Here is a 27,815-nt window from a genome sequence, read left to right as displayed (position 1 = left end):
GAGAAATTGAAGGTAGAGTTGATTCAAAGAGGGAGGAACTCTTTCTAGGCTGAGAGAACACTCCCGTAGAGTGATATAACTTGGCACATGAAGAGAACTAGAGAAATACACTGCACTTTCCCTATGACATCCGGGCCCTTGTGGGGAGTGGGGGTGGGGTGGGTGGAGAAAGACTTGGCTATTTTGTCCCTTAGCAGGCGCCATCTGGCTCAGGTGACCGCGACCTTGTCGCACTGATTACTGGGAGTTGTAGTCTCGACTGAGGGAGCAAGCATGGCGGCCTCCATTGCCAGGGGCTGCCGGGCTGCAATGGGCCTGGGCTGGACCTTTCGATGCGCCTGGGCTCTGCGCCCTGCGCCAGTCTCTGTCGCCTGCCGTAAGTGCAGCGGGGCTTGCTAGCCGGCGACAGAAGGAGCTTAGGGTCAGGCTAGGGGGAGGCGATTCTGGAAGTCAGGGGCGACATGGGAGGAGGCCTTTCGTGGGACCGCGCATTGGGGGCGATTTAAAGGTTTCGCGGGAGCTCTGGGCTGGCGCGAGCAGTCTTGACCTCTGTGGTGCGTTTCCGCAGAGGCCCTCGTGGGGCCGAGCCGGCGGCAGATCACTGGACCTTCTGAGCCCGGCGCGTTCCAGCCACCGCCGAAACCGATTATCGTGGACAAGCGCCGTCCCCAGCGCCGGGAAAGCAGGTGAGAGCCCCGACCTGGACGCGATTCCTGCCTTTTGGGTCTGTGCGCTCTAGAACCTGTAGTTGCTTCCGAGGTCTGAAACGGGTCTTATCCTGGGGTCTCCCAGATAAGAACTTGTGTGCAGGATTCATGTATGCGTGAAGCGCACCAAACTCAGGTTTGACTTCCTCGCTTCTCCCAAGCCGGCATTGAACTTTCTCTGCAGTCATATTAGAATTTCAAGTAGGGATTCCCCAGATTTGAGGCTCTTTGGCCCGTATCGAGAATTTTTCTGTGAAATACATTGTATTTTACCTGTTGACGTTAAGGAACGGATCTTTTCTCCCTAGGTGAAATGGATTGGCCAGAACTCACCCTGTTTTAGTTTCCTAACTAACTGTGTTTTAGTGTCCCTGTAAAAGCGATACGGTGGTAAAAATTTCTACCAATTTGTTTCTGAAATTTGCTCTTCAAAACAGTGTGCTTAAAAGCCTGGTTCACTTAAGCAGGCAGTGGTAACTTGGTAGGTACGTGTAAATTTAGATGATCTAGAATTTGCAGAAACTGTTTCTGTAGAATTGTATAACCTTATTAAAAAGCGAATTTTAGGGGGGAAAATTGGTGTGACTTAGGCTTTATGAAAGGGCTCTATATTGTCGATTCGATTTTCTCTGCATATGTATTTGTGTTTAATGTTTAAAATATCCTGTGGTTCTAAGTTGAAATAAACTTGAATTTATGGAACCTAGAGATTCAGAAAAGATTTCTCAGTACAACTTTTTTTTTTAAGGTGGAAAAGGAATATTTCTCTTAAATGGCAACACAATATAATTCAGTTAAATAGGAGTAACTACTTTGGGAAACAATTTGACAAAATTTTGTAAGTTTGAGGTTGTCTGTACCTTCCCACCCAGACAGTATACAACTTAAGGAAAGTAATATGTACAAGGAGAGATGTACAAAAATGAACACAAAAGTAATGTTTGTAATAAAAGTTTAGAAGCAGCCTAGATATCCTTCAGTAGGTGAATGAGCAAATACATTCTCATAATGGACTATTATACAGCAGTGAAACATGAATGAACTAGAGTTAACATGGATGAACTTCAACTATGATGTGTGAAAAAAGCAACCCGCAGAAGAATTGACAAGTATGGTAGCATTTTTGTATTGCCCAGACATACATACATATGTAAAGTACAAAAAAATATACAGGGGAAATTCTCTACTTTCACGAGCAGTCAAACCTAGTTTTCCCAGTAGCCATTCAAGCTGACATTATGTGTCTCCTGATGTGTTGGAATAAGAAGATCACATCATCACCTCTGTAATATTTTTACCAAAAATGTATATCCTTGGTCTAGGTATGTGGAAACAGTAAACAAATTCAGATCCAGGGATGGTTTATAAGATGATCAGCTTTGACTCTTCAAAAAAGTCAATGTTACAAAAATGCAAATATGGGGAAGAGTACTAGTTTAAGAGACTAACAACCAGACATAATATGTGAAGCTTGATTGTAGCTTGGATTGAGCAACAAACAGCTATAAAAGACCTTTTCCAGGACGAATTAGGTACATTTAAATATGAACTGTATTAGATTATACTACTGAATTAATGCTGAAGTTCTTAGGTGTCATAAAAGTATTGTGATAAATGTAAGAGAAAGTCCTTATTCTTAGCAGAAGCCTTCTAAAGTTTGAGGGATGAAATGGCTTGCTGTTTGACATTTTCAAATGGTTCTGGAAAAAAATTATATGTACATGTAAAGCAAATACGGCAAAATGTTGGCAGTAGGTGAAATTAGGTGAAGTATATATGGGTGTTCATTGTATTACTATTTCATCTTTTTGGTAGGTTTGAAACATTTTAAAGTAGGAAATTGAGGAAAAGGAAGAAATTCATAGGAATAATCATCACACAAAATTTAGTTAATTACCCCACAGTAATTAACTATGGGGGTAGGGAGGGGTGCACAGGGGCTTCAACTACATTGTTAATTTATTCCTTGAGGTGGGTGACAGGGACATATATTTTCATTGTAATATCATTTATACTTTTCTACAGATTAGATATTTCATAATGACTTTAAAATCAGTTGGCTAATAGGGAGATTATTTTTAAAGCTAGTTTACAATTGATGATTTATATGTTTATATCTTTTCCAACATAATTTACTATAACATGTACAACTCAGCGTGAGGCCTGTGGGTCACAGGCTTTGGAATCTGACAGACATGATAAGTTTATAGCTAATGTAGTAATAAGTCTGTTAATCTTGGCTTGATAAGTTTATAGCTAATGTAGTAGTAGGTCCGTTGTTTACTGTCTCCAAGCTTCATTTTCTTCATCTGTAATAAGGAGATGATGACACCAAACTCACCTTGTTGTTGTAGGGATTAAGTTATGCTATAGATGTTTAATAAAGCTTTTAACACAATGCCGGGTGAGTACTCAGAAATTGTTAGCTATTTTCATGAGAATTGACAACAGTTTTAGAAATAAGATGGACTTTTCTTATTTAGAGAAGGAAGAATAAAACATGTCAGCATCCTAATCTTTCACTTTTTTTGGTAAAGCAATGGTTTCTTTTTTAGTGGTCTTTTAAGTTTGCTTTTAATTTATTTTACTCTATATTTTTCACAGGTTCTTGAGTCCTGAATTCATTCCTCCAAGGGGAAGAACAAATCCTCTGAAATTTCAAATAGAAAGAAAAGATATGTTAGAAAGGAGAAAAATACTCCACATTCCAGAGTTCTATGTTGGTCAGTAAGAGCTGGATGCTTTTATTATTAGTGGTTGGAGGGTTAGTTTTCTCGACAAAGAGAAAATTGTTTTTCACCTATCTGTGTTTTGCCCATATGAGGTACTTATTCCTAATATTATATTAAAATATTTAGGAACTTTGAAGTTACCTGGAAATGCTGTTGTTTGATTCTGCGTCTCATGTAAAAGTTCACTTTTCTTTTGAATTTGGAGGAAGCATTCTTCGTGTTACTACTGCTGACCCATATGCCAATGGAAAAACCAGCCAGTTTCTGGGAATTTGCATCCAGAGATCAGGAACAGGACTTGGAGCTACTTTTATCCTTAGGAATACTATTGAAGGACAAGGTAGGCTTCATTTCATTATTTTGATTTTCTGGAAAATGTTATCTCAGGAGTCTTTTTTATTTTCTGCATCCTGGGTGAAGACATCTGGAACTTGAAAGTGAAAGGGAGCTTGGAGGGATGACAGGGAGCCTGTGGCCTAAGAATGGTATGAGAATTGAGGTTGCTGAGTACATACAGTTGGTGCTTTGCTTTCTCCTGAAGGCTTCTTTTGTTACAGGGACAACAACCATTAGAAGTAGACTTTCCAAATCATGGCAACATCAAAGGAGGAGACAAGTGACTATAAAGCAGTATGGGGGCATTCATTTTAGGAGCAAATAACCCTTGAAAACATTAAGATAAGCATAATGATGTCCTTGCAAGTTAACTTTCTCCTAAAATGAATGGCCCCCATTTTGCTTTATATTACAACAGTCACCACAATTGTTAGTTTTATAAGAATTGGAGGAATTTTTTAAAACGCAAAATTACATTTGCTATGTCAATAAGATAGGGGTGGTAAAATTCTAGAAAAATTATGAATCAAAATGGCAGGAACATGGATGGACTTGGAGGGTATTATGCTAAGTGAAATAAGTCAGATGGAGAGAGACTAGTACTGTATGTTATCACTTCTATGTGGAACCTAAGAATACAACAAACTAGTGAATATAACAAAAAAGAAGCAGACTCACAGGTATAGAGAACAAACCAGTGGTTGCCAGTGGGGAGTGGGAAGAGGAGAGTGATGATATAGGGATAGGGGATTAAGAGGTACAAACTGTTATGTATAAAATAAGCTACAAGGATATATTGTACAGCATGGGGAATATAGCCAATATTTTATAGTAACTATAAATGGAGTATAACTTTTAAAAATTGTGAATCACTATATTATATACTTGTAACATATAATATTGTATAGCAACTATACTTCAATAAAATAAACATGAATAAAACTAAAAAAAACTTTTTTTAAGAAATAAAGACAAAAAAATTGGCAGGAACAGTACATTTTTCATACTTAAAGTTGTGTGCTTCATGGTCCCCAACAGTGAAGTAGTATATTGAAAGAAATTGAACATGTGAGAATCGTTGCTGTCTTCCTTATCCTATAATGACCTGTGGTGCTGTGCATGTAGGAACTCAGCAGAACTTGATTACAGAAACTTGGGCCAACAATCAGGTTGTGTACTTGGAGAAATCTTGTAATAGAAAGGCAGGAGCAAAGGTGTGGTAGACCTGAGATGATTTTTTTTCTTTAAAATTGAGATAATAGTTTCTACCTCCCAGGGTTGTGGTCAGTTTATTGTGATGTTCTATATGAAGTACTGGACACAGAATACTCAAAAGTATTAGTTCTCTCTTGCTATTTTCTACCATTAACATTTTGACTGTTTGTGGCCTGCCTGTACCTTCCCCATTGATACTTCCTACTTTGATGATTCTTTCTAGTCCATTGGCTTTAAATACCATCCATGTGGTATTAACTTCCCAGATTTATGTGTCAGGGACTGACCCTTTCCTTGTTCCAAATTTGCACATACAACTACCTATTTGACATCTGCATTTGGGCACCTTATAAGCATAAAACAAGTTCAAAACAGAACTCTTTGTTTCCTTCACAATGTGTTCTTTTAACAGTTTTTTCTATTTCCATAAGTTGTACCACTCCACACCCATTTATTTAAACCCAAAACTTAGGAGCTATTTTTAGTTATTCTCTTTCACACATCCAGTCAATCAGCAAGTTTTCATGGCTTAATTTCCAAAACTTTTATCCCAATTTTGCCCATTTCTCCATCTCCATTGCTACCACTCTTGTCCATGCCACCATCATCTCCTGCCTGCAGCTGTGCAGTATCTCTGGCTTACTTTCCTGGCCCACCAAGTTACTTTGCTCCAGCCAAATGGACCTTTTTCTAGTTTTTCCAACATGGCAGGTTTGTTAAGACCCCAGAGCCTCTGCATTTGCTGTTCTTTCTGCCTGGAGCATTCTTGGCTCTTTATAGTATCAACTTAAATGTTATCTTTTCTGAGAGGCTTTCCCTGACTATACTATTTAAAGTTGCCCCTGGGAATTCCCTGGTGGTCCACTGGTTAGGACCCAGTGCTCTCACTGCCAGGGGCCCAAGTTCGATTCCTAGTCAGGAAACTAAGATCCCTCAAGCCATGCAGTGTGGCATGCATACATACATACATACATACATAAATTTGCCCCCTCCCCAGTCACAATGTCATCACCCTGTATTGTCTTCACTATATGAAAGTACCTTGTTGGTTTATTTATCATTTGTCATCCACTAGAATGTAGGCTTTATGAGAAGAGAAGGATTTTACCTATTTTGATTTTGCTATAGGCACAGCTCCTGAATCAGTGCCTATAACAGAATAGATGTACAGTGGATACTGGATTAAATCCTGATATTAAACACTTGATGTTAACGTTGATCATATGTTTTACTATTTCTGTTTCTCTTGGGATTATTCCAGGAAACCTCAGAATACACTCTTCCTTTTAAATGTTTGATGATACAGATGATATATATTAACCTTTTATGTCAGCATCTTGGAAACACTCAAAGCTGTTTCTCCTGTGGAGGGCTCCAGAGTGTTAACAAACCTAGGCCATCTTAAGAGGACTTCTAAATCAAAGTTAGAATTTAAAAATGTACTTAGTCTTTTTGCATCATTAATTCTGTTGCTCAAAATGTAGAAGATAAGAGTCAAAATGTCGAAGATAGAGTTTTATTTAAGTAATTGGGAAATAAACAAGAACATAGCAAAGTGAAGAATTGTTCAAACTTCCAACTAATTTAATACTATCAAAATCGAGGAGATAAATGGCTCAATATATTTATAGAAGACAGTTTTCTTTAGACTTTATCATTCTAATTCAGGTTTTCTCATTTTTTAATCTACATGGATTTGTTCATTTCTATTTCTTTCAATAATCTTCATTTTAAAGATTACAAATTTATATCACATTTCCTACATGCAAAACCCTGAGCTAATTCCTTCGTGAAATAGCTTTTTTATAGTATGAGGTGTATGCAGGAATCTGAATTTAGATTATAAGAATATGTTTTCTTCTCTTTTAGGTGTTGAGATTTGCTTTGAACTTTATAATCCTCGAATCCAGGAGATCCAAGTAGTCAAATTACAGAAACGGCTGGATGATAGCTTGCTATACTTGCGAGACGCCCTTCCTGAATACAGCACTTTTGATATGAATATGCAGCCAATAGCACAAGAACCTAGCCAAGAAGTTCCTGTTAATCAGGTATAAGTTGTACATTTGGAACTGGAAGTTCAAGTATAAACTAAGAATCATCTTAAAGAAAACTTTTAGAAGAATTTTTGCTTGCAACTGTCAGCCTAATTTGTTCCTTTCCTTATATCTTCCTTAGCTGAAAGTAAAAATGAAGCCCAAGCCGTGGTCCAAACGCTGGGAACGTCCAAAATTTAATATTAAGGGGATCAGATTTGACCTTTGTTTAACTGAAGAGCAAATGAAGGAAGCCCAGAAGTGGAGTCAGCCATGGCTTGAGTTTGATATGATGAGGGAATATGACACTTCAAAAATTGAAGCTGCAATATGGGATGAAATTGAAGCATCGAAAAATTCCTGATCTGAGAATGAGTTTGGTTACTTGCAGAGGATATACTGACTCTCAGAGGATTTATTTAGAAACGAATTTAATCTCATATATAAGGACATAGTCATTAAATCAACCAAACATTCATTATTTTATGAATATTATTTTAAAAATTAGCACACCAGTTTATTACTTTAAAAAGAAAAATGTACATGCCAGGTGGTCTGATGTCCATTCTCTTAATGGAGGCAAAGCTACAATAGAGTCAAACTGTTACCAGAATGGTCTTCATTGAGCTTGGAATCTGAGCAAGGAAGTGGATAGGATGATTTTTTAAATTTGTGAAGTAAATTATAAATTCAAAAAGCATATGATTTAAAGAGTAATAATAAAATGAGCATTCATATACCCACCATCAGGTTAAGAAGTGAAACATTTGTAATATCTAAGAAGGTCAAGAAATAGAGCATTTACTAGAATCTAAGAAGACTCTTGTGTGTTGTAATTGCATCCCTCCCCTCTTACAGATGTAGGCACTATCCTGACTTTGTGTTAATCATTCCTTTGCATTTCTTTTATTTTATTACATATACATACACTCTTAAACAATATATTTACTTCTGAAAAATCTGTTGGCAGGTATTAAAGGGCAACATTGTCATTATTACATGAAAGCTTCAGGGAGAGCATAATGAAGTCTTGGGGTCATAGTCTGGCTTCAGCTTCCATGAGAGTTTACAAAAGTCACTTTTGAGGAAGTTCGTGGCTAAGGTCATGAGTGAGTCCTGTTAAATAGAAGGCTCACCAGAGGGTATCTGGAAGGGCCTATAGTGTGCACTGCCTAATTGATGGTCTGACAAAAATGTGGTCAGAGGGAGTAGACTTCTTTGTATTTACTGGTTCTCAGTCCATGAGGAATTAAATTCTAGCTCAAAGGAGTAGGTCAAGACAGTACTTCCGTAGGGTGATGTGAGTGTCTTTGCTGATCCTTGTAGCTGAGATGGAATGGAAAGCTGGCATGTAATCATACATGGTAAAGACCAACCTACAGATAATTAGGACCAGTTTCACCTGGGCATGCGCAGTTCCTCAAGTTTAAGAGTACAGTACTAGCACTGATCTTGATGAGTGTAACCATTAACCTGTCTCTTGAATCATTCTGCTTAAATCTATGTTCTTGTGCCTAAGCTTTTGGGATTTGCATTTACTCTTCTCCTGTGCTGATCTGTTTTCTGGATTTTTTTGTTTTCCATTTTATTGGCTTTATTGTTTTCCATTTTGGTGAAGCACACCCTTTGTTAGCTTCTAGAGAAAGTATCAATATATAGGTAAATTTTTTGACCTTGCATATCTATCATATTTGATTAATATTTTATAAAATTCTGGGTGGGAGATAATTTTCCTTCAGAATTTTGAAGGTATTGCTTCATTGTCTTATTTCCAGTTGTGTTGAGAAATCCAAAACCATTTTGATTTCTGCTCTTTGAATGTGACTTGAAAGCTTTGTAGAATACCTTGGTTCTCAGGGTAGTGCAATTTCGCAGCGATGTGCCTTGGTGTGGGTCTATTTTTATTCATTATCTTAGGTGTTTGATGAACTCTTTCCATGCGATAGCTCATATCTTTCAGTTCTGGGAAACTTTCAGTGTTCATTGATTTCCTCTCCTCTGCTTCTCTCTTTCTGGAACTGATATTTTGATGTTGGATTGGATCTCTGTTTTCCTACCCTCTCTCCATCTCTTCTTTAGCTCTTTGATTCAGTCTTCCAACTCTTTGCTATATTTTTAGATCTCAAGATCCCTTTATGATTTCTGAAAGTTCCTTTTCTTATATAGTACTCAGTTCTTATTTTATATTCTTGTCTATGGATTTGTTCTGTTACCATTGAGGATGTTCGTGATAGTGTTTGTGTTTGTTTTTAGTATTTATTTATCTTTATTTTTTTTGGCTGTGTTGGGTCTTAGTTGTAGCACACAGGATCTTCGTTGAGACATGCGGATCTTTCGTTGGCAGTGTGCGGGCTTCTCTCTAGTTGTGGCACAGGGTCCAGGGCCTGTGGACTCCGTAGTTGTGGTGCGTGGGCTCTGTAGTTTGTGGCACGTGGACTCTCTCATTAAGGCACACGAGCTCAGTAGTTGTGGAGCACGGGCTTAGTTGCCCCATGGCATTTGGGATCTTAGTTCCCTGAGCAGGGATTGAACCCACGTCCCCTGCATTGGAAGGTGGATTCTTTACCACTGGACCACCAGGGAAGTCCCTATGTTCTTTCTTTTGAAATTGTTTTTCTGTAGAATCTGTTAACTCCAAATTTCTTCTCATGTATTTATTTCTTTTTCTATGTTTTAGGCTTTTCTAGGACATCTGGCAATCCTTGGCTGTCTACTTATGGTAGACATACAGTGGACTATAAAGCTGATTAGAAGCCTTGGACTTGTGGAAGGGGTTTGCTTTAGGGTTATCTGGGTGGGCTTTTTTTGGGTGGGCTCCTCCACATGAATATCTTGCTTTGGTCAGATTCTCCAGAGTAGAGGTTTCCAGTTTCCTTCCTGGAGGCTAAGGGTCTGTCTGCTAGTGTTCCAGTTGCCATATTGGAGAAGAACAGGCTTTCTGGCACTCTACGTTTTTATGGCCATCCTGTCCATCCCCTCCCACACATACACTTTTGGCTTAGTACCCAGTGCCTGCAGTCCAGAAAACTGCTTTAACTGCTCTAGAGAATAAACCTCTGGACTTTAGCTGGTGTGGGGGAGGGCCAGACAAGCAGTGGTGGGGAGTTGGGAACGGGGTATCAGGAATATAACCTCCAAATAGTTTTCATCAGGTTCTCATTATTTTAGCCACTGTCCAGTACCCCCTGAGGTACTGCATCTGCCGACTGGCAATTGTGAGAGGTGAATTGGGTTGATTCTCATCTTTCTCCACTGCTGGCTTGATTTGCCTTTCTTGAGTCTGCCAGTCCATGCATATGCTTTTTCAGCTTTCAAAATTTTGTTCTGCTTGTTTCTTGTTCTGTTCTCTGTTGTGGTTTTATATCTCATCCATATGTTTCTCAACATTTTGTACTACTTTCATCTTGTCCTGTTTTCTCCTTCCTTGAGGGTTTGTCTTTTTCCCTGTGGTATATTCTAGTGGTTATTTGAATAATTCATCTGACAAATTAACCTATTTAGCCACTTTCCCCAGTAATAGATTTCTTTTGAGAGAAATATTCAGATATTAACGCTTGGGATTCTTAACATTCAGTGCTACCTTGCTCTTTCACTAAAAATTACACAGCCATCTAACTATTTTCAAAAAGCAATGAATATACCATCATACACTTATTTAGATTACTTGCTGAGATAGCCTCTCAAAGTAAAGTTTTAACAGCCTATATCGTATATTTTTCTTCTGTTTAACTTGTCAGAAGAGAATCATTAAAGCTTGTTCATTTTTTTACCTTGATAAACACGCTGCAGTCTTCTTGGTAGAAGGGCAGATGAATGGTACATTTCGAGATCTAAAGCTGTGCAAATGTATGATTGGCTCATAAGTACATGTGCTCATAACAACAAAGCAAGTAATGTTTTTACTCTGTAAGATTCTCTTTAAAATTCTTGTGAATTTTCCCTCAGAAAAAACAAATCTTAATACATTAAATTTTTTATTGTGGTAATATATATGTATATTTTACCATAATAAAATTGTTATTAAAAATATTTAAATAATATATATAACATAAAATTTATCATTTTAACCATTTTTAAATGTACAGCTTCAGTGTCATTAATTACATTCACGTTGCGCAGCCATCACCATTATCTTCAAAACTTTTTCATCACTCCAGAGAGGAACTCTAACCAGTAAGTAATAACTCCCTATTCCTCTCTCCCCATCAGCTCCTGGTAAGCTCTAATCTACTCAATTTCGATATGAATTTACCTATTCTGCTTCTTATAAGTGGAATCATACAATATTTGTTCTTTTGTGCCTGGCTTATTTTGTTTAATATGTTTTCAGGATTCATCCATGTTATAGCATGTATCAGAATTTCGTTCCTTTTTATGTCTAAATAATATTCTATTGTATATGTATGCCATATTTTTGTTATCCATTCATCTGTTGATGAACACTTGAGCTATTTCCACCTTTTGGTTATTATGAATATGCTGCAATAAACACTGATATACAAGTTTCTCTTTGAGTTGCTTTTTTAATATTTTGAAAATATATACTCCAGATATATACATACCTTGGAGTAGAATTGCTGGATCATATATTTTGAAATTTTCCTTATACTTTCTTCTTTGACCTATTGGTTTTTAAAGAGTGTGTTGTTTAATTGCCACATTTAATATGCCACAAGTGAATTTTCCACTTTTCCGTTTGTTATTGATTTCTTGCTTCATTCCATTGTGGTCAGAGAAGATACTTAGTATGATTTCAGTCTTTTAAAATGTACTGAAAATTGTTTTGTGGCCTAACATATGGTCTATTCTGGAGAATGTGCCTTGCGCCCTTGAGAAACGTATATTTTATTGTTGTTGGGTGGAGTGTTTTATATATGTCCATTAGGTCTAGTTTGTTTATAGTGTTATTCAAGTCTTCTGTTTCCTCATTGATCTTCTGTCTAAAGGTTTTATCCATTTTTTGACAGTGAAATATTGAAGTTTCTAACAATTCTTATAGATCTATCCAGTTTTTAATTCTATCAATGTTTGCTTCATATATTTTGTGGGGGGCTCTGTTGGTGCATAAATTATATCTTCTTGATGAAGTGACTTTTTTTATCAATATGTAATATACATTTTTGTTTCTTAAAACAATTTTTGGCTTACAATCTATTTTATCTAATACTAATCTAATACCCACTCCAATTCTCTTTTGGTTACTATTTGCACAGAATGTCTTTTTCTATCCTTTCACTTTCAACATATCTGTGTCTTTAGAGCTAAAGTGAGTCTTTTATAGACAGCATATAGCTGGATCATTTATTTTTATTTCTCTTTTATCCATTTTGCCAATCTTTGCCTTCTGCTTGGAGAGTTTAATCCATTTACGTTTAAAGTAATTAGTATGGGACTTCCCTGGAAGTCCAGTGGTTAATAATTCACCTTCCAATGCAGAGGGTGCAGGTTCAATTCCTGGCTGGGGAGCTAGGATCCAACATGCCTTGTGGCCAAAAAACCAAAACATAAAACAGAAGCAATATTGTAACCAATTCAATAAAGACTTAAAAAAAAAAAATTGTCCACGTCAAAAAAAATCTTAAAAAAAAAAATAATTAGTATAAGGAAGAACTTCTGCCATTTTATTTGTTGTCTTTATGTCTTATGCCTTTTTTGTTTCTCATTTTCTCCATTACTGTTTCCTTCTGTGTTGATTTTTTGTGGTGAATGATTATGATTCCCTTCCCATTTCCTTTTATGCATAATTGTTAAATGTTCTTTTTGTGGTTACTGTGGGGATTATCGTCAACATTATACAGTCTAATTTGAATTGATACCAATTTGAATTCAATAGCATACAAAATTGCTACTCCTATAAAATTTTGTTCTCCCTTTATTGATGTCACAAATTATATCTTCATATATTGTGTGCCTGACAATATAGGTTTATAATTATTTTGTATGCATTATAGATTTATAATTGTTTTGTATGCATTTGTCTTTTAAGTCTTGTAGGAGATAAAAAGTAGAGTTACAAGACAAAATTACAACAATAATAGCTATATTTTCCCATGTATTTATCTTTACTGGAGGTCTTTATTTCATCACAAAATAGATGTAGATTCAAGTTACTTCCTAGAGTCCTTTCACTTCTGCCTGAATGACTCCCTTTAGCATTTCTTGTAGGACAGTCTAATAGCAATGAACTGCCTCAGGTTTTGTTTATCTGGGAATGTCTTTATTTCTCCCTAATTTTTGAAGGCCAGTTTTGCTAATAGGGAATTCTTGGTTGACACTACTTTTCTTTCAGCAAGTTAAATATCTCATCCCACTGCTTTCTGGCCTCCATGGTTTCTGATGAGAATTGTCTGTTAAATTTTTTGAGAATCTTTTGATCATGAGGGGTTTCTCCTCCTTTGCTGCTTTCAGGATTCTCTCTGACCTTGTCTTTTGCCAGTTTGATTATAATATGTTTTGGTGTGCACCTCTGAATTTATCCTGCTTGGACATTGAGATTCTTGGATTTTCAGATTCGTGTCTTTCATCAAATTTTGGATGTGTTTGGCCATTCTTTCTTCAAATATTCTTTCTGCTCCTTTCTTTCTTCTGGGACATTCATAATGCACATGTTGGTCTTTTGGATGGTGTCCCATCAGTTTTGTAGACAGTGTTCACTTTTCTTCATTCTTTTTTTCTTTTTGCTCCACAGGCATGATCATTATAATTGTCTTGGTTTTAAGTTTGCTGATTCTTTTTTTTGCCTGCTTATACAGGTTGTTGAACTCCTCTAGTGCTTTCTTTTAATGTCAGTTATTATACTTTTCATCCTCAGAATTTGTTTCCCTTTTATAATTTCTATGTCTTTATTGATATTCTCATTTTGTTCATATATCCCTTTTCAAATTTCCTTTTGTTCTTTGTCCATGTTTTCCTTTAGCTCTTTGAGCATGTTCAAGACAGTTATTTAAAGTCTTTGTTAATTCTGATGTCTCTACTTCTGCAGCAATTGTTTCTATTTAATTCGTTCCTTTGGATGGCCATGCATTTCTGTGTCTTTGAATGTATTGTGATTATTTTTGTTGAAAATTGGACATTTAAATATTCTAATGTGATTCTGGAAATCAGATGTGCCCTCTTTCCCTAGGGTTTTCTTCATTTTGATTATTGGACTGTAGTCGTCCATTTGGTTAATGATGTTTTCAAATTATTTTTGCAAAGAACATATTCCTTGTGTGTGATCACTGAAATCTATTTCTTACCTTGTCTTTAGATAGTGTTTTGATAGGTTTCCTTAAAATTCAGGAGCTAAAACAAACACCCCACTCCCAGTTTTTGCAGGTTGTCACTTTTCTAGGGTACTCCCTCAACACTAAACCAGGCTTGCACTAAGCCTAACAGTTAGCCTGAATTGAAGGCTTAGGATCTTTTGGGTCTTTTTAAAGCTTGCTTCTTGCCCTGTACATTTGTGGCTTTCTAAATTTCCCTATATATGTTTTTGAATATCCTAATTGCCCAAAGTAACTCCCCACCCCTAGCTTTTTCTCCCAGTCCTTAGGTGGTCTATCATGTATCTCAACTGTAATCTTTTGACCCAGGCATTTGTGGATTGTTGGTTTGCCTTACATTCTGGCCTGAGTTTCGAGTTAGGCAAAACAGAAATGAGTGCTTTGCTTCAGTCCTTAAGGAACCCCCAGAGAGGCTAGAATATAGACATATACAATAATTTGTGAATGAGATCTGCTCTGCACCATCCAGAGACAGGGACTGAGGTTCAACACTGAGAATGAAGCTGTCATTTTCAAGACAGCTGCCACATCAAGGAGGGGTGGGGGAAGGGCAAGTAAAAATGTCACAAAGTTTTCCTAACATTTGTTTTTGTTAAATTTTTTTTCTAGTTTTATTGAGATATCATTGAGCACTGTGTAAGTTTAAGGTATATAGCTTAATGGTTTTACTTTCATATATTATGAAATGATTATCACAATAAATTTAGTTAATATCATCTCATATTTATACAAAAAGAAAAAGAATTATTTCCTTGTGATGAGAACTTAGAATCTACTCTCTTAACAACTTTATAGTGTGCTATACAGCAGTGTTAACTATAGTCATCGAGTTGTATATTTCATCCCCAGTACTTATTTATCTCATAACTGGAAGGTTGTACTTTTTGGTCACCTTCATCCAGTTCCTCCACCTCCTGCCCCCTGCCTATAGCAACCATGAATCTGATCTATTTTTGAGTGTTTGTTTCAGTTTTACATATAAGTGAGATCATACACTTTCTCTGACTTATCTCACTTAGCATAATGCTCTTCAAATCCATTCTTGTTGTTGCGAATGGCAGGATTTCCTTCTTTTTTATGGCAGAATAATATACCATAACTTATCTATTTATCTGGCAATGGACACTTAGGTTGTTCCCATGCCTTGGCTATTGTAAATAATGCTAGTATGAACTTGAGGGTGTAGATAATTCTTTGACATAGTGTTCTCGTTTCTTTGGCTATATACCCAGGAGTAGAAGTTCTGGATCATATGGCAGTTATATTTTTAATTTTTTGAGAAATCTGCATACTATTTTCCATAGTGGCTGCACCAATATATATTTCCACAAACACTGCACAAGTGTTCACTTTTCTCCACATCCTCCTCAGCATTTGTTACCATGTGCCTTTTTGATGGTAGTCATTCTAGTAAGTGTGAGGTGATATCTCATTGTGGTTTTGATTTGCATTTCCCTAATGATTAGTGATATTGAGCACATTTTCATGCACCTGTTGGCATATATCTTCTTTGGAAAAATGTCAGTTCAGGTGCTTTGCCCATTTTAAATTGGATTATTTGTTTTGCTGTTGCGTTGTATGAGTTCTTTATATATTTTGGATATTAACCCCTTATCAGACTAGTGGTTTGCAAATATTCTTTCCCGTTGCGTAGACTGTTTTTTCATATGTTGATCATTTCTTTTGCTCTGTAGAAGTTTTTTAGTTTGATGTCTCAGTTGTTTATTTTTTATTTTGTTGCTTGAACTTTAGGTGTCGTATCCAAAAATTCATCACCACAACTCATGTAAAGGAGGATTTTTTCTGTTTTAAGGTTTCCAGTCTTACATTTAAGTCTTTAATCCATTTCATGTTAATTTTTGTGAGTGGTGAAATACAGGGGTCTAATTTCATTCTTTTACATGTGAATATCCAATTTTCCCAGCACTATTTACTGAAGAGACTGTCTTTTCTCTGTTGAGTGTTCTTGGCTGCCTTGTCAAATATTAGTTGACATATATGCATGGATATATTTCTGGGTTCTCAGTTCTGTTGCATTAGTCTTGGTGTTTGTTTTTATGCCAGGACCATACCATTTTGGTTACTAAGCTTTTTAATATAACTTGAAATCAGGAAGTGTGATGCTTCCTGCTTCTCCTTTCTCCGGATTGCTTTGCCTCCTGTAAAAAATGCCATTGGAAGCTTAATAGGTATTACACTGAATTGATAGATGGCTTTGGGTAGTATGGGCATTTTAACAGTATTCATTCTTCCAATCCATGAACATGGGATACCTTTCCATTTACTTACGTCTTCTCCAGTTTCTTTCATCAGCATCTTAAGTGAGAGATCTTTTACCTCCTTAAGTTTATTCTAAAGATTTTCTAATTGTTTTTGATGCTATTGTAAAGGGGATTGTTTTCTTTATTTCTTTTTCAGATAATAGTTGTTAGTGCACAAAAACACCACAGATTTTTGTTTGTTAATTTTGTATCCTGCAACTTCACTAAATTTATTGATTAGTTCTAATACATTTTTTTTTGGGGGGTGGCATCTTTAGGATTATAAAATCACATCATCTGCAAATATAGTCAATTTTACTTCTTTCTTTCCAATTCTGATGCCTTTTATTTCTTTTTCTTGCCTGATTCCTCTGGCTAGGACTTCCAGTACTTTATTGAAGAGGAATGATGAGAGTGGGCAACATTGCCTTGTTCCTGGTCTTAGAGGAAAAGCTTTCAATCTTTCACCACTGAGTATGATGTTAGCTGTGGTCTTGTCCTATATGGCCTATATTATGTTGCTATTTGGTTCTTCTGTACTTAATTTCCTAAAAGTTTTTATCATCAACAAATGTTGAATTTTCTCAAATCCTTCTTCTGTGTCTCTTTAGGTGATTTTTTTCTTTAATTCTATTAATGTGATATATCACATTTATCCCTTTGTGGATGTTGAGCCATCCTTACAAGGATAAATCCCACTTGATCATGGTGAATGATCCTTATAATGTGCTATTGAATTCAGTTTGCTAGTATTTTATTGAGAATTTTTGCATCCATATTCATCAGGGATATTGGCCTGTAGTTTACTTGCAGTGTCCTTTCCTGGCTTTGGTATCAGGGTAATCTTGGCCTCATAAAATAATCTTGAGAGTATTGCCTCCTCTTCAATTTTGGGAAGAACTGGAGAAGGATTAGTATTAATTCCTGTTTAAATGCTTGGTAAAATTCATGAGGGAAGCCATCTGGTCCTGGGCTTTTCTTCTTTGGGAGATTTTTGATTATTTATTCAATCTCCTTACTAATAATTGGTCTGTTCAGATTTTCTATTTCTTCCTGATTCAGTCTTGTTAGGCTGCATATTTCTAAGAATGTTTCCATTTCAAGGTTTTTCAGTTTGTTGGCATATAATTGTTCATAGTAGCTTCTTATGATCCTTTGTATTTGTTATATCAGTTTTAAATGTCTCCTTTTTCATTTATAATTTTGTTGTTTGAGTCCTCTCTCTTTTTTCCTTGGTTGGCTAGCTAAAGTTTTGTCAATTTTGTTTATCTTTTCAAAGAATCAACTCTTTTGTTAATATTTTCTGTTGTTTTTCTGTTCTCTATTTCATTTATTTCTGCTCTGATCTTTATTATTTCATTCCTTCTGCTAATTTTGGGCTCAGTTTGTTCTTCCTTGTCTAGTTCCTTGAGGTGTAGAGTTAGGTTGTTTATTTGAGATCTTACTTGTTTCTCAATGTAGGTGTTTTTTCTGTGAACTTCCCTCTTATAACTTCTTTTGTTGCCTGTAACTTTTGGCATATTGTGTTTCCATTTTCTTTTGTCTGAAGATAATTTTTTTATTTCTCCTTTAATTTCTTTGATCCATTGGTTGTTCAGGAGAGTGTTGTTTAACTTCCCTGTATTTGTGAGTTTTCCAGTTTCCTCCTGTTATTTATTTCTAGTTTCATACCACTGTGGTCAGAGAAAGTACTTGGTATGACTTCCATCTTCTTGAATTTGCTTAGACTTGTTTTGTGGCCTAATATATGGCCTATCCTAGAGAATGTTCCTGTGTGCTTGAGAAGAATATGCTGTTTTGGATAGAATGTTCTATATATGTCTGTTAGGTTCATTTGGTCTCTGTTGTTCAAATTCACTCTTTTCTCTTTGATTCTTTGTTTGGATGATCTATCTATTATTGAGTCAGGTGTTAAAATTCCCAACTATTATTGTATTGCTGTTTACTTCTCCTTTTAGCTCTGTTAGTTTTTATTTTATATATTTAGTTGCTCTGATGTTGGGTGCATAAATATTTAGAATTGTTATATATCTTGATGGATTGACCTCTTTATAATTATATAAATGACCTTCTTTGTCTCTTTTACCATTTTTAGTTTAAAATCTATTTGGTCTGAAATAAGTATAGCAGCTACTGCCTTTTTTTATTATTATTATTTACTTGAAATATCCTTTTACATCCCATCATGCTCAATCTATGTGTATCTTATAGGCAGCATATCAATGGGTCTTTTTGTTTATCCTTCCAGCCATTCATTGTCTTTTGACAGAAGAAGTAATCTATTTTTGTTTAAAGTAATTATTGATAGGTGGGAATTACAATGGACTTTTCATTGTTTGTGTTCTGGCTGGCTGTCTGTTTTGTAGATACATTGTTCCTTGATTCTTTTCCTGTTTTTTTTTTGTTTTGTGGTGTTTGTTTGTTTTTCTTGTTTAATGTCTTTTGGTATCAGAGTTTTTGACTTCTTTATCTTGTTCTTTTGTGTCATCACTACAGGTTTTCCCCCTTGTAGTTATCATGAGGCCTACATAAAAATCTTAGAATTATAACACCCTATTTTATTTTATTTTATTTTTTTATAACACCCTATTTTAAACTGATAACAACTTTGATAGCATCACTACAATTTACATTTTGACTTTTCCCCCTCATATTTTAGGTTATTGATGTTATAGTTTCTATATATTTTTTTATATTGAACAGCCAACAACAGGTTATTGTAGTTATGGTTATTTTCACTGTTTATTTTTTTAACATTTAAACTAGAGCTGTAAGTGAATTACATACCGCCATACCATATTACAGAATCTAACTATATATTATCACCAGTGAGTTTTACACTACCTTGTTTTGTGTTCTTTTAGTTCTATTCAAAGTACTCCCTTTAGCTTCTCTTGTAAGGCAGGGTAATGCTGATGAAGTCCTTAAGCTTTTGTTTGTTTGAGAAAGTTATCTCTCCTTCATTTCTGAAGGACAGCTTTTCCAGGTATAGAATTCCTGGTTGACAGTTTTTTTGTTTGATACTTTAAAAATATTATCTCATTCTCTCCTGGCTTGATAACGTTTCTGTGAGAAATCCACCGAGACTATTACGGCGTTCCCTTGTATGTTACCTTTTTTTTTTTTCTACTTTCAAAATTCTTTGTCTTTGATTTGACAATTTAATTATAATTTATCTCAGTGTTGTTGTCCTTTGGGGCTGATGGCTCTGAATAGATATGAATCTCATTTCTCTCCCAAGGTTATGAAAGTTTTCAGCCATTGTTGCTTTAAATATACTTTTCCCCTTTCTCTTTTCCTTCTGGAGTTCCTATAATGCAGATATTGTTTCTTTTGATTGTGTACATAAGTCCCATAGGTTCTTTTCTCACTCTTTTTTTCTTTCTGTTCCTCTGATTAGATAATTTCAAGTGTCTTATAAGTCATTGATTCTTCTGCATGGTTGAGTTTGCTTTTGAAGTTCTCTGTTGACTTCTTCAGTCATTGTATTTTTCAGCTCTAGGATTTCTGGGGATTTTCTTTGGCTTTGTTTTTTGATGGTTTCTATTTCTTTCTTGTACTTCTTTTTCATGTATTTCCCCCCCTAATTTCCTTTAGTTCTTGTAGTTCACTAAATTTCTTTAAGAGCATTATTCTGAAATTTTTTTTTTCTGACAGTTTATAGATCTCCATTTCTTTAGGGTCAGTTGTTAGAACTTTATTAGTTCCTTTGGTGCTGTCCTGTTTACCTGATTGTGATCCTGGACTCCTTACATTGGTATCTGTGCATCTGAGTTAGCAATCTCCTGTTCCAGACTTTTTAGGTTTGCCTTGGCAGTCAGCTCCGTTTGGGTTTTTGGACCTGTCAACTGGTAACATCTTAGGGCAGGTGGGTCTTGCTATCAGGGTCTATTTTGTGGTGAGGTCACAGCCTGAGATCTGAGGTTGGGGGGAGTGCTGGTGGCTGAGAACAGTTGGAAAGGACTGCTGGCTTAGTCCCCTGCCCAAGCAAGGCTGTATAGGTTCTCTGGTTAGGGTTACTAGATGATCAGGACTGGGTGCTATACTCAGCAGTTAGCTTGCCTGATCTGGCAGCGCCATAGAACAGGTCCCAGGTCCTGCATGGTTTATTGTTTGGGGACCTGAATCAGGCAAGACTGTAAACTGAATTCCCTGGCCAGATGGGGCCACTCCTTTTGTTCTGCAGACAGGGAAACCACAGGCTGGCTCTGTGTTCAAGTGCCACTGTAAGCAGAGCTGTTGGATAAGCTATGCAGCTTCCCAAGTTCCCTGGTTGGGTAGGCGAGGCTACAAATTAATTTTCCTGTCAGGCAGAGTGGAATAATCAGATCCAAGGTTGGCAAGGATATTTGTGGTCTTGACTCAGGCCTACCCCTGTGCCAAGTTCCCTGGCCAAATGGGGCCACTGGATTTGCAGATGATCATCTGTGCCTGTCAGAGTCTATTGCTGGGCTACAGTTTTCCAGGTGTTCCAGCCAGGATTTGTGGTTCAGAGGGGCTGGGAGCTATACTCAGCAGTGGGTGAGGCTATGAATTAGCTCCTCTGCCTGGGCAGAGAGGGAACCAGCTCCAACTCTGGAAACGCTCTGTTTGTGGTCTTGAATCAAGCTAACCCTCACTTGCAATTCCCTGGCTGGGTGGTGTCCCTGGCTTTGCTCTGTGGATGATCAGCTCTGCCTACTGTAATCTCTGCTCGAGCATTGTTGGGTTACACAGCTTTCCAGGTGTTCCAACCATGCTTTCCCTGTGAGGTGAGGCCAGAGTGGAACTCCCAAAAAGCAGCCAACAATGCTGGCGGAGCTGGATGTCCACCCTGCGCTCTTTGTTCCCATTGGAGGAATTGTAGGCTCAGTGGAACCCTCTTGGTGTGGTGTTGCCCTTGCCTGGGGGAGGGGCAACGTGCTCCGAATGCAGTTGCTTCTCTTACCCTTCATACGCAGTCTGTCTCAGCCTCTGTGGTGCTTCAGAGGTAGAAGCTTCAGTGCTTCAGCCTCACCTCCATGTTCTAAGATTTTCTCAGTGGTGTCTGGTCTATGAATAGCTGTTAGTTTAACTTGTGAAGAGGAGTGAAGTCAGGAGCAAAGCCTGGCATGTCCTATGTTGCTATCTTGATGACTTCCTACCATTTAAAAGTTGTCTTTTTTTTTTTTGGATTCAGTGTTTTCTTGGCTGCTATAAAGTTTTGACTGTTTTCCAGAGTTCTGGAAAAGCTGGTTGTGAATGTTCCTCATTTTTTCAATGTTTCTCTGGGACATCAAGATCTTGGATGTGCCCAGTCCATCATTTTTCTCAATTGTGTGCTATTTTTAAACCTCCCTTTAGCACTGTGGTAGGACAATTATTATCTTAAAAGAAATAATCCCCTGAGTCTTTTGTATAACTCGGAGTTCAAAAAGTTAGGTTTTCCTATTATACATAGAAAAATGATTTATAAATTCAGTGTTCAAGGACAGGCTAGTCTGTGTCCCAGTAGAAGGGTTTCTATGTTTCAGACACTGTGCAAGGCATTTCCTGTCTCTAACATTCACAAAAGCCTGGTGAGATAGGTGTCTATTTTTACAAATGAGGTAGCTTGGGAGAGGAAAGTAGCTTGTCTAAAGTGGTTCAGGAGATAGGTGATGAGGCTAATGTTAAAACACAGAAATGTCTGAGTTTTCAAAACTGTTTTAAACTCAGTTAAAAAAAAAAAATCTCCAGACTATATTAGATTATGATGGGGAAGGTGAGGGATGGATATTCATTTTTTAAAAATCTCTCATTGTGACTCTAATGTACAGCTAGTTTTGAGAACCACTGCCCTTAATGTCTTGCTCCTAAGGAACAGCAGAATGCAGGTGAAATTCAAGGCAGGTCATTTTGTTCTAAATTAGGCAGCTAACCAAAATGTCCACATACTATTTTCAGTGAAGGGAGTAGAGTGGCTAACTTGTCCTCGTTTGCTGGGGACTCCCCAATTTTAGTATTGAAGGTCCTGCATCTTGGGAAATGTCTTAGTCCCAGCAAACCAAGATGGCTGGTCATCCTACCAGCCACATATTTATGGAATTTAATTATCTGTAATAGCCTTTTTTTTTTTTTGGCTGCTCCATGCAGCATGCAGGATCTCAGTTTCCCGACCAGGTTTCAAACCTTTGCCCCCTGCACTGGAAGCATGGAGTCTTAACCACTGGACTGCCAGGGAAGTCCCTGTAATAGCCTTTTATAATTTAAAAATCCTACATGTGTTCCTGAAAATTAAAGCACAGTAGGGAGGTGGTATTCCTATGTATTCCTTTATGATTTTGCATAAGAAACCCAAATATGTCCAGGAACATTATTTGCTTTCCAATGAACAAGGTATCAGTGTTCTCACATTCTCACTTCACAGAGCCCTTAGTTTTGCAGAAATTTTAAAAGGGTGCCCCATCCCTTATCTCTCCCCACACCCCCTGCCAAAAGATACTTAGTGCCCCTTTTTAACCATTTAGATCCAAATATTTTCTTTTTTTAAAACATGTAAATTAATTTTATTGCATCCTTAAATCATAATTACTAATTGGGGTTGTGTTCATCTGCTGGCCACTATGTAACTTGCCAAATCTTGGAATCATATTGAACACTACCAACTCATTTCCACATAGAATTTCAGGTGGTATTTGCTTTTTATCACAGCAACTTCTGAAAACCCAGCTTCATAAATACATATCATCTTCTAAAGTAATGTCACATGATCTAATGTTGAAACTGAACAACCTTGGGCTATAATCTCCAGTGGTTCTGACAGGTACTGCTGTTTTCCTTGAAAATTTAAAATGTCCCACAGGGGCTTCCCTGATGGTGCAGTGGTTAGGAAACCACCTGACAATGCAGGGGACATGGGTTTGATCCCTGGTCTGGGAAGATCCCACATGCTGTGGAGCAACTAAGCCTGTGCACCACAACTACTGAGCCCACGTGTTGCAACTACTGAAGTTCACATGCCTAGAGCCCATGCTCCACAAGAGAAGCCAACTGCAATGAGAAGCCCACACACCACAACTAGAGAAAGCCCACACACAGCAACGAAGACCCAACACAGCCAAAATAAATAAATAAATAAAAATTAAAAATAAATGTCCCACAATGCCTCTTGAGTTCACAGTGGTGTCACAGGGCATCTCAGATGACAGTTTGGGAACTGTGGATCCACAGATATTTAATTCTGTCATGCAACAACTACATGAAAATATTCAAATGAATAGTCAACCTTAATGCTCTTTTGACATTTTGTAAGAAGCCTGTAAAACCTGTGTTAACAAACATTAATTCACATTTCTCTGGACTAACTCCATGAAACTTATTCAAGTTTAAGAGAATATCATCAAAAATGTTGTGTTTATGACTATCTTACAGAATCTTCCTGGGGCACTTCTGGTTAGCAGATCATACTGAAATATCCAGGGCAGTGATTCTAAAGCACTATTTTTGATGGAAACTTGTTAGGTTTAGGTTTGGGCAGAAAAGAGGTTAAGAACCACTGGTCAAATGGACTGTGTCACGTTAAAAGCAAAAATGTCTCTGAATATCACTATCAGTTTTCCTCCATTAACTTCCACTGATGACCTTTGAAAACAGTCTCATGAAGTAAGGTCTTCAATGGTGCTCAGCCCATCTGTAACCAGAGATAGTTCACTATTCCAGACAATTGTCTAACTTAACAAGGTATTTAAAAAATTGATGCATAATTAATGTACAATGAAATACACAGATCTTGGGTTTTCTCTTTGAATTTTTAACAACTGAGTATACCCATGTATCCATCATGCAAATCAAGACATAGAGCACTTCCATCACTACTGAAAGCTACCTTGTCTTTTTTCATTCTTCCATCATTTTAATTATGGCTGTTCTTATATTTAACATACATTGAGTCATAATGTATTCTTACCTAACTGCTTTCATTTAATGATGCTTTTGAGGTTTACTTATTGTATACATTAGTTTATTTCTAATGTTGAGTAGTTTTCCATTGTATGAATCCACCACTTTATCAATTTTGGTTACAGTTTTGGGCTATTTTTAATAAGGCTCCTATCAACACTCTTGTACAAGCTTTTCTTGTGAACATATTTTTATTTTCTTAGGTAAATATGTAGGAGTGGTATTGCTGAGTTGTGTGGTTAGTAAATGTTTAACGTTAATAAGAAACTGATGAACAGTTTTCCAAAGTGGTTGTTCCATTTTACACTTCCATCAGCAAACTAGGAGTGTTCCAATGGTTTCATATTCTTAGCAGCATTTGTTGATATTAGTCTTTTTCAGTCATTCTAGTGGATGTGAACTGGTGTATCATTCTGCTTTTAATTTGTACTTCCCAGCTGACCTAAGATATAGAATACTTTTGAGTAAATTTAAAATTTTGATAAAGTCCAACTTATCCTTTTTTTCTTTCTTTGTTGGTACCTTCTGTGTCCTACCCCCAAAAAATCTTTACCTACTCCAGGGTCAAACACAGTTTATGTTGCTCCCTGCCAGCTTTTGTTTCTGGGCTTTACATTTAGATCTATGATTCACCTGCATGTGTGTGTGTGGAAAGTTAAGGGTTGAGGCTCATCTTATTTAATAGTTATTCAGTTGTTCCACCAATAACTGTTATACTCTCCTTTTCCCACTGTATTAACTTGACACTGTGGTCAAAAATTGATTATATATGTTTAGGTCTATTTCTGGACTCTTGATTCTGTTCCATTGATGTATTAATTTATTCTTATCCTAACATCATAGTCTTGATTACTGCAGCTTTATAGTAAGTCGTGAAACCAGAACGAGCAAGTCTTCCAACTTGTTCTTCCATTTCAAGATCGGTTTGGCTATTTTAAGGTCACTGTACATCTACATAAACTTTATTTTTTTTTTTATTTTTTGGTTGCTGTGCACAGGCTTCCTCTAGTTGCGGCAAGTGGGGACTACTCTTCGTTGCGATGCGTGGGCTTCTAATTGTGGTCGCTTCTGTTGTTGCAGAGCATGGGCTATAGGCACGTGGGCTCAGTAGTTGTGGCTTGCAGGCTCTAGAGTGAAGGCTCAGTAGTTGTGGTGCATGGGCTTAGTTGCTCCGTGGCATGTGGGATCTTCCTGGACAGGGTTCGAACCCGTGTCCCCTGCATTGTCAGGCGGATTCTTAACCACTGTGCCACCAGGGAAGTCCCAGCATGTGGGCTCAGTAGTTGCAGCATGCAGGCCCTAGAGCGCGTGGGCTTCAGTAGTTGCAGCTCGCCGGCTCTAGAGGGTAGGCTCAGTAGTTGTGGTGCACGGGCTTAGTTGCTCTGTGGCATGTGGGATCTTCCCGGACCAGGGATCGATCCCATGTCCCCTGCATTGGCAGGCAGATTCTTAACCACTGAGCCACGAGGCAAGTCCCATAAACTTTAATATATTTTAATCAACCAGTCTTTGTTCTTTTTTTTTTAAAGCCTGGTAGAATTTTGGCAGGGACTGCATAACTATTAATCAATATGGGGAGAAGATACCTTAAACAATAACTGAGTTTTCCAATTCATGAATATACGTCTTTTTATTTAGGTTTATTTTTGGCTGCGTTGGGTCTTCATTGCTGTGCGTGGGCTTTCTCTAGTTGTGGTGAGTGGGGGCTACTCTTCATTGCAGTGTGCAGGCTTCTCACTGCGGTGGCTTCTTGCTGCAGAGCACGGGCTCTAGGTGTGCGGGCTTCAGTAGTTGTGGCACATGGGCTCAGTAGTCATGGCTTGCGGGCTCTAGAGCTCAGGCTTAGTAGTTGTGGTGCACGGGCTTAAGTGTTGCACGGCATGTGGGATCTTCCCAGACCAGGGTTTGAATCCGTGTCCCCTGCATTGGCAGGTGGATTCTTAACCACTGTGCAACCAGGAAAGCCTTTATTTAGGTTAAACATTTTTTTTTTCCTCAGCAATTTTCGTACTCCTCAGTGCCAAGCCTTTCTATAGATTTGTTCCTAGAATTTGATGTTTTTCACTGCTACTGAAGTGTTGTTTTAAAAATTTGTTTCCAGTTAAATCACTAGCATGCCCCTGGACTTTGATATTTGTAAGATCTTGGTAAATTCACTTATTTGTTCTGATTGAATTTTTTTTTTTTTTTGGTAGAGTGCATAAGACTTTCTACGTAAACAATCTTGTCATTTGTGAATGTCGACTCTTTTGTTTTAACCTTTATGCCTTTTTCTTGACTGACTGCATGGTTAGGACCTACAGAACAAGGATGAACAGAAATGGTGAGAGCAGACATCCTTGCTTTAATATTTTACCATTAAGTATGATGTTAAGTGTGGATGGTCTTTTGCAGATGCTCTTTATTAAAGAATTTATATTCCTGTTTTTGTACTGTGGGAGGGTGTTGAATTTTGTCCAGTGCTTTTTCTGTAATCATTAAGATGATTGTATGGTTTTCCTCTTTTATTCTGTTCATAGGTGAATTATACTGATTAAATTTTTAATGTTGACCCAAACTTGCCTTCCTGGAATAAACCCTATTTGGTCATGATGTATTAGTATTTTCCTTTTTATACATTGCCGGGTTCAATTTGCTAATATTTTAAGGATTTTTATTTCCATATTCATGAGGAATATTGGTCTATTTTCTTTTCTTGTAATACCTTTTTCAGGTTTTGTACCACATACGGTATTTCTTAGGAGTCATCTATATAAATATTTCGTCACAAGCCTAACAAATCCAAAACTCAATTGTTCTGAGGTATGTTTTCATGGCCATTGAAAGGTTCCTAAAAGCCATATGAAAGAAGTAAAAACAAAAAGTCATCTGTCTGATTCTGTAAAAAATTTACATCCTTTAAGTGAAAAGCTGAAAAAATCCAGGGAGAGAATTGAGATGTGAGATAAACTGCTAACTCAAAGATTTGTTTTTGCTAGTTGTTTTCTCTCCTTTATTCCATCCATTTCACAGTAACAGGAAAAAAGTGGGGGGGGGGGTGTTGGAAAAGGGAACTCTGCACTGAGGATTAGGCAAGCTTCACAAATGTTTTTGAATATCCTCAGATATAGTATATGATGGATAAAAATACTGAGATTCAAACTCCAAGCGTAATGAAATTTAGTTGAAAACTATTGGGAATTTAAATCAATTTAGTTTTAAAAGCAGTTCTAATATTTTCCACTCTACAAAAAGCAAAAGAAATCTCTCTGCCCAAGTTAAAAATGTAAGGGATCATCTAACACACCTTTAATTACAAATGCAAAAATTATAGGGAAATTTCAAATGTACACTTTAACAATTAAAAAGTTACAAATTTCATATA

General features: G+C 37.0%; 1 protein-coding gene across 1 annotated transcript; it reads left to right on the top strand.

Moving 5' to 3' along the window:
- The first annotated feature begins 258 nt into the window (after positions 1–258).
- MRPL19 (mitochondrial ribosomal protein L19) lies at positions 259–27,043 on the top strand. The gene is made up of 6 exons (XM_067704554.1): positions 259–376; positions 569–686; positions 3,312–3,430; positions 3,645–3,779; positions 6,860–7,041; positions 7,169–27,043. Exons 1-6 carry the CDS (start codon positions 274–276, stop codon positions 7,388–7,390), a joined length of 879 nt encoding a protein of 292 aa, XP_067560655.1. The 5' UTR covers positions 259–273; the 3' UTR covers positions 7,391–27,043.
- Positions 27,044–27,815: the final 772 nt, after the last annotated feature.

The sequence above is a fragment of the Pseudorca crassidens genome, chromosome 14 (genome assembly GCF_039906515.1).
Source record: "Pseudorca crassidens isolate mPseCra1 chromosome 14, mPseCra1.hap1, whole genome shotgun sequence".
NCBI lineage: Eukaryota > Metazoa > Chordata > Mammalia > Artiodactyla > Delphinidae > Pseudorca > Pseudorca crassidens.
This window is presented reverse-complemented; position numbering and strand designations above follow the sequence as displayed.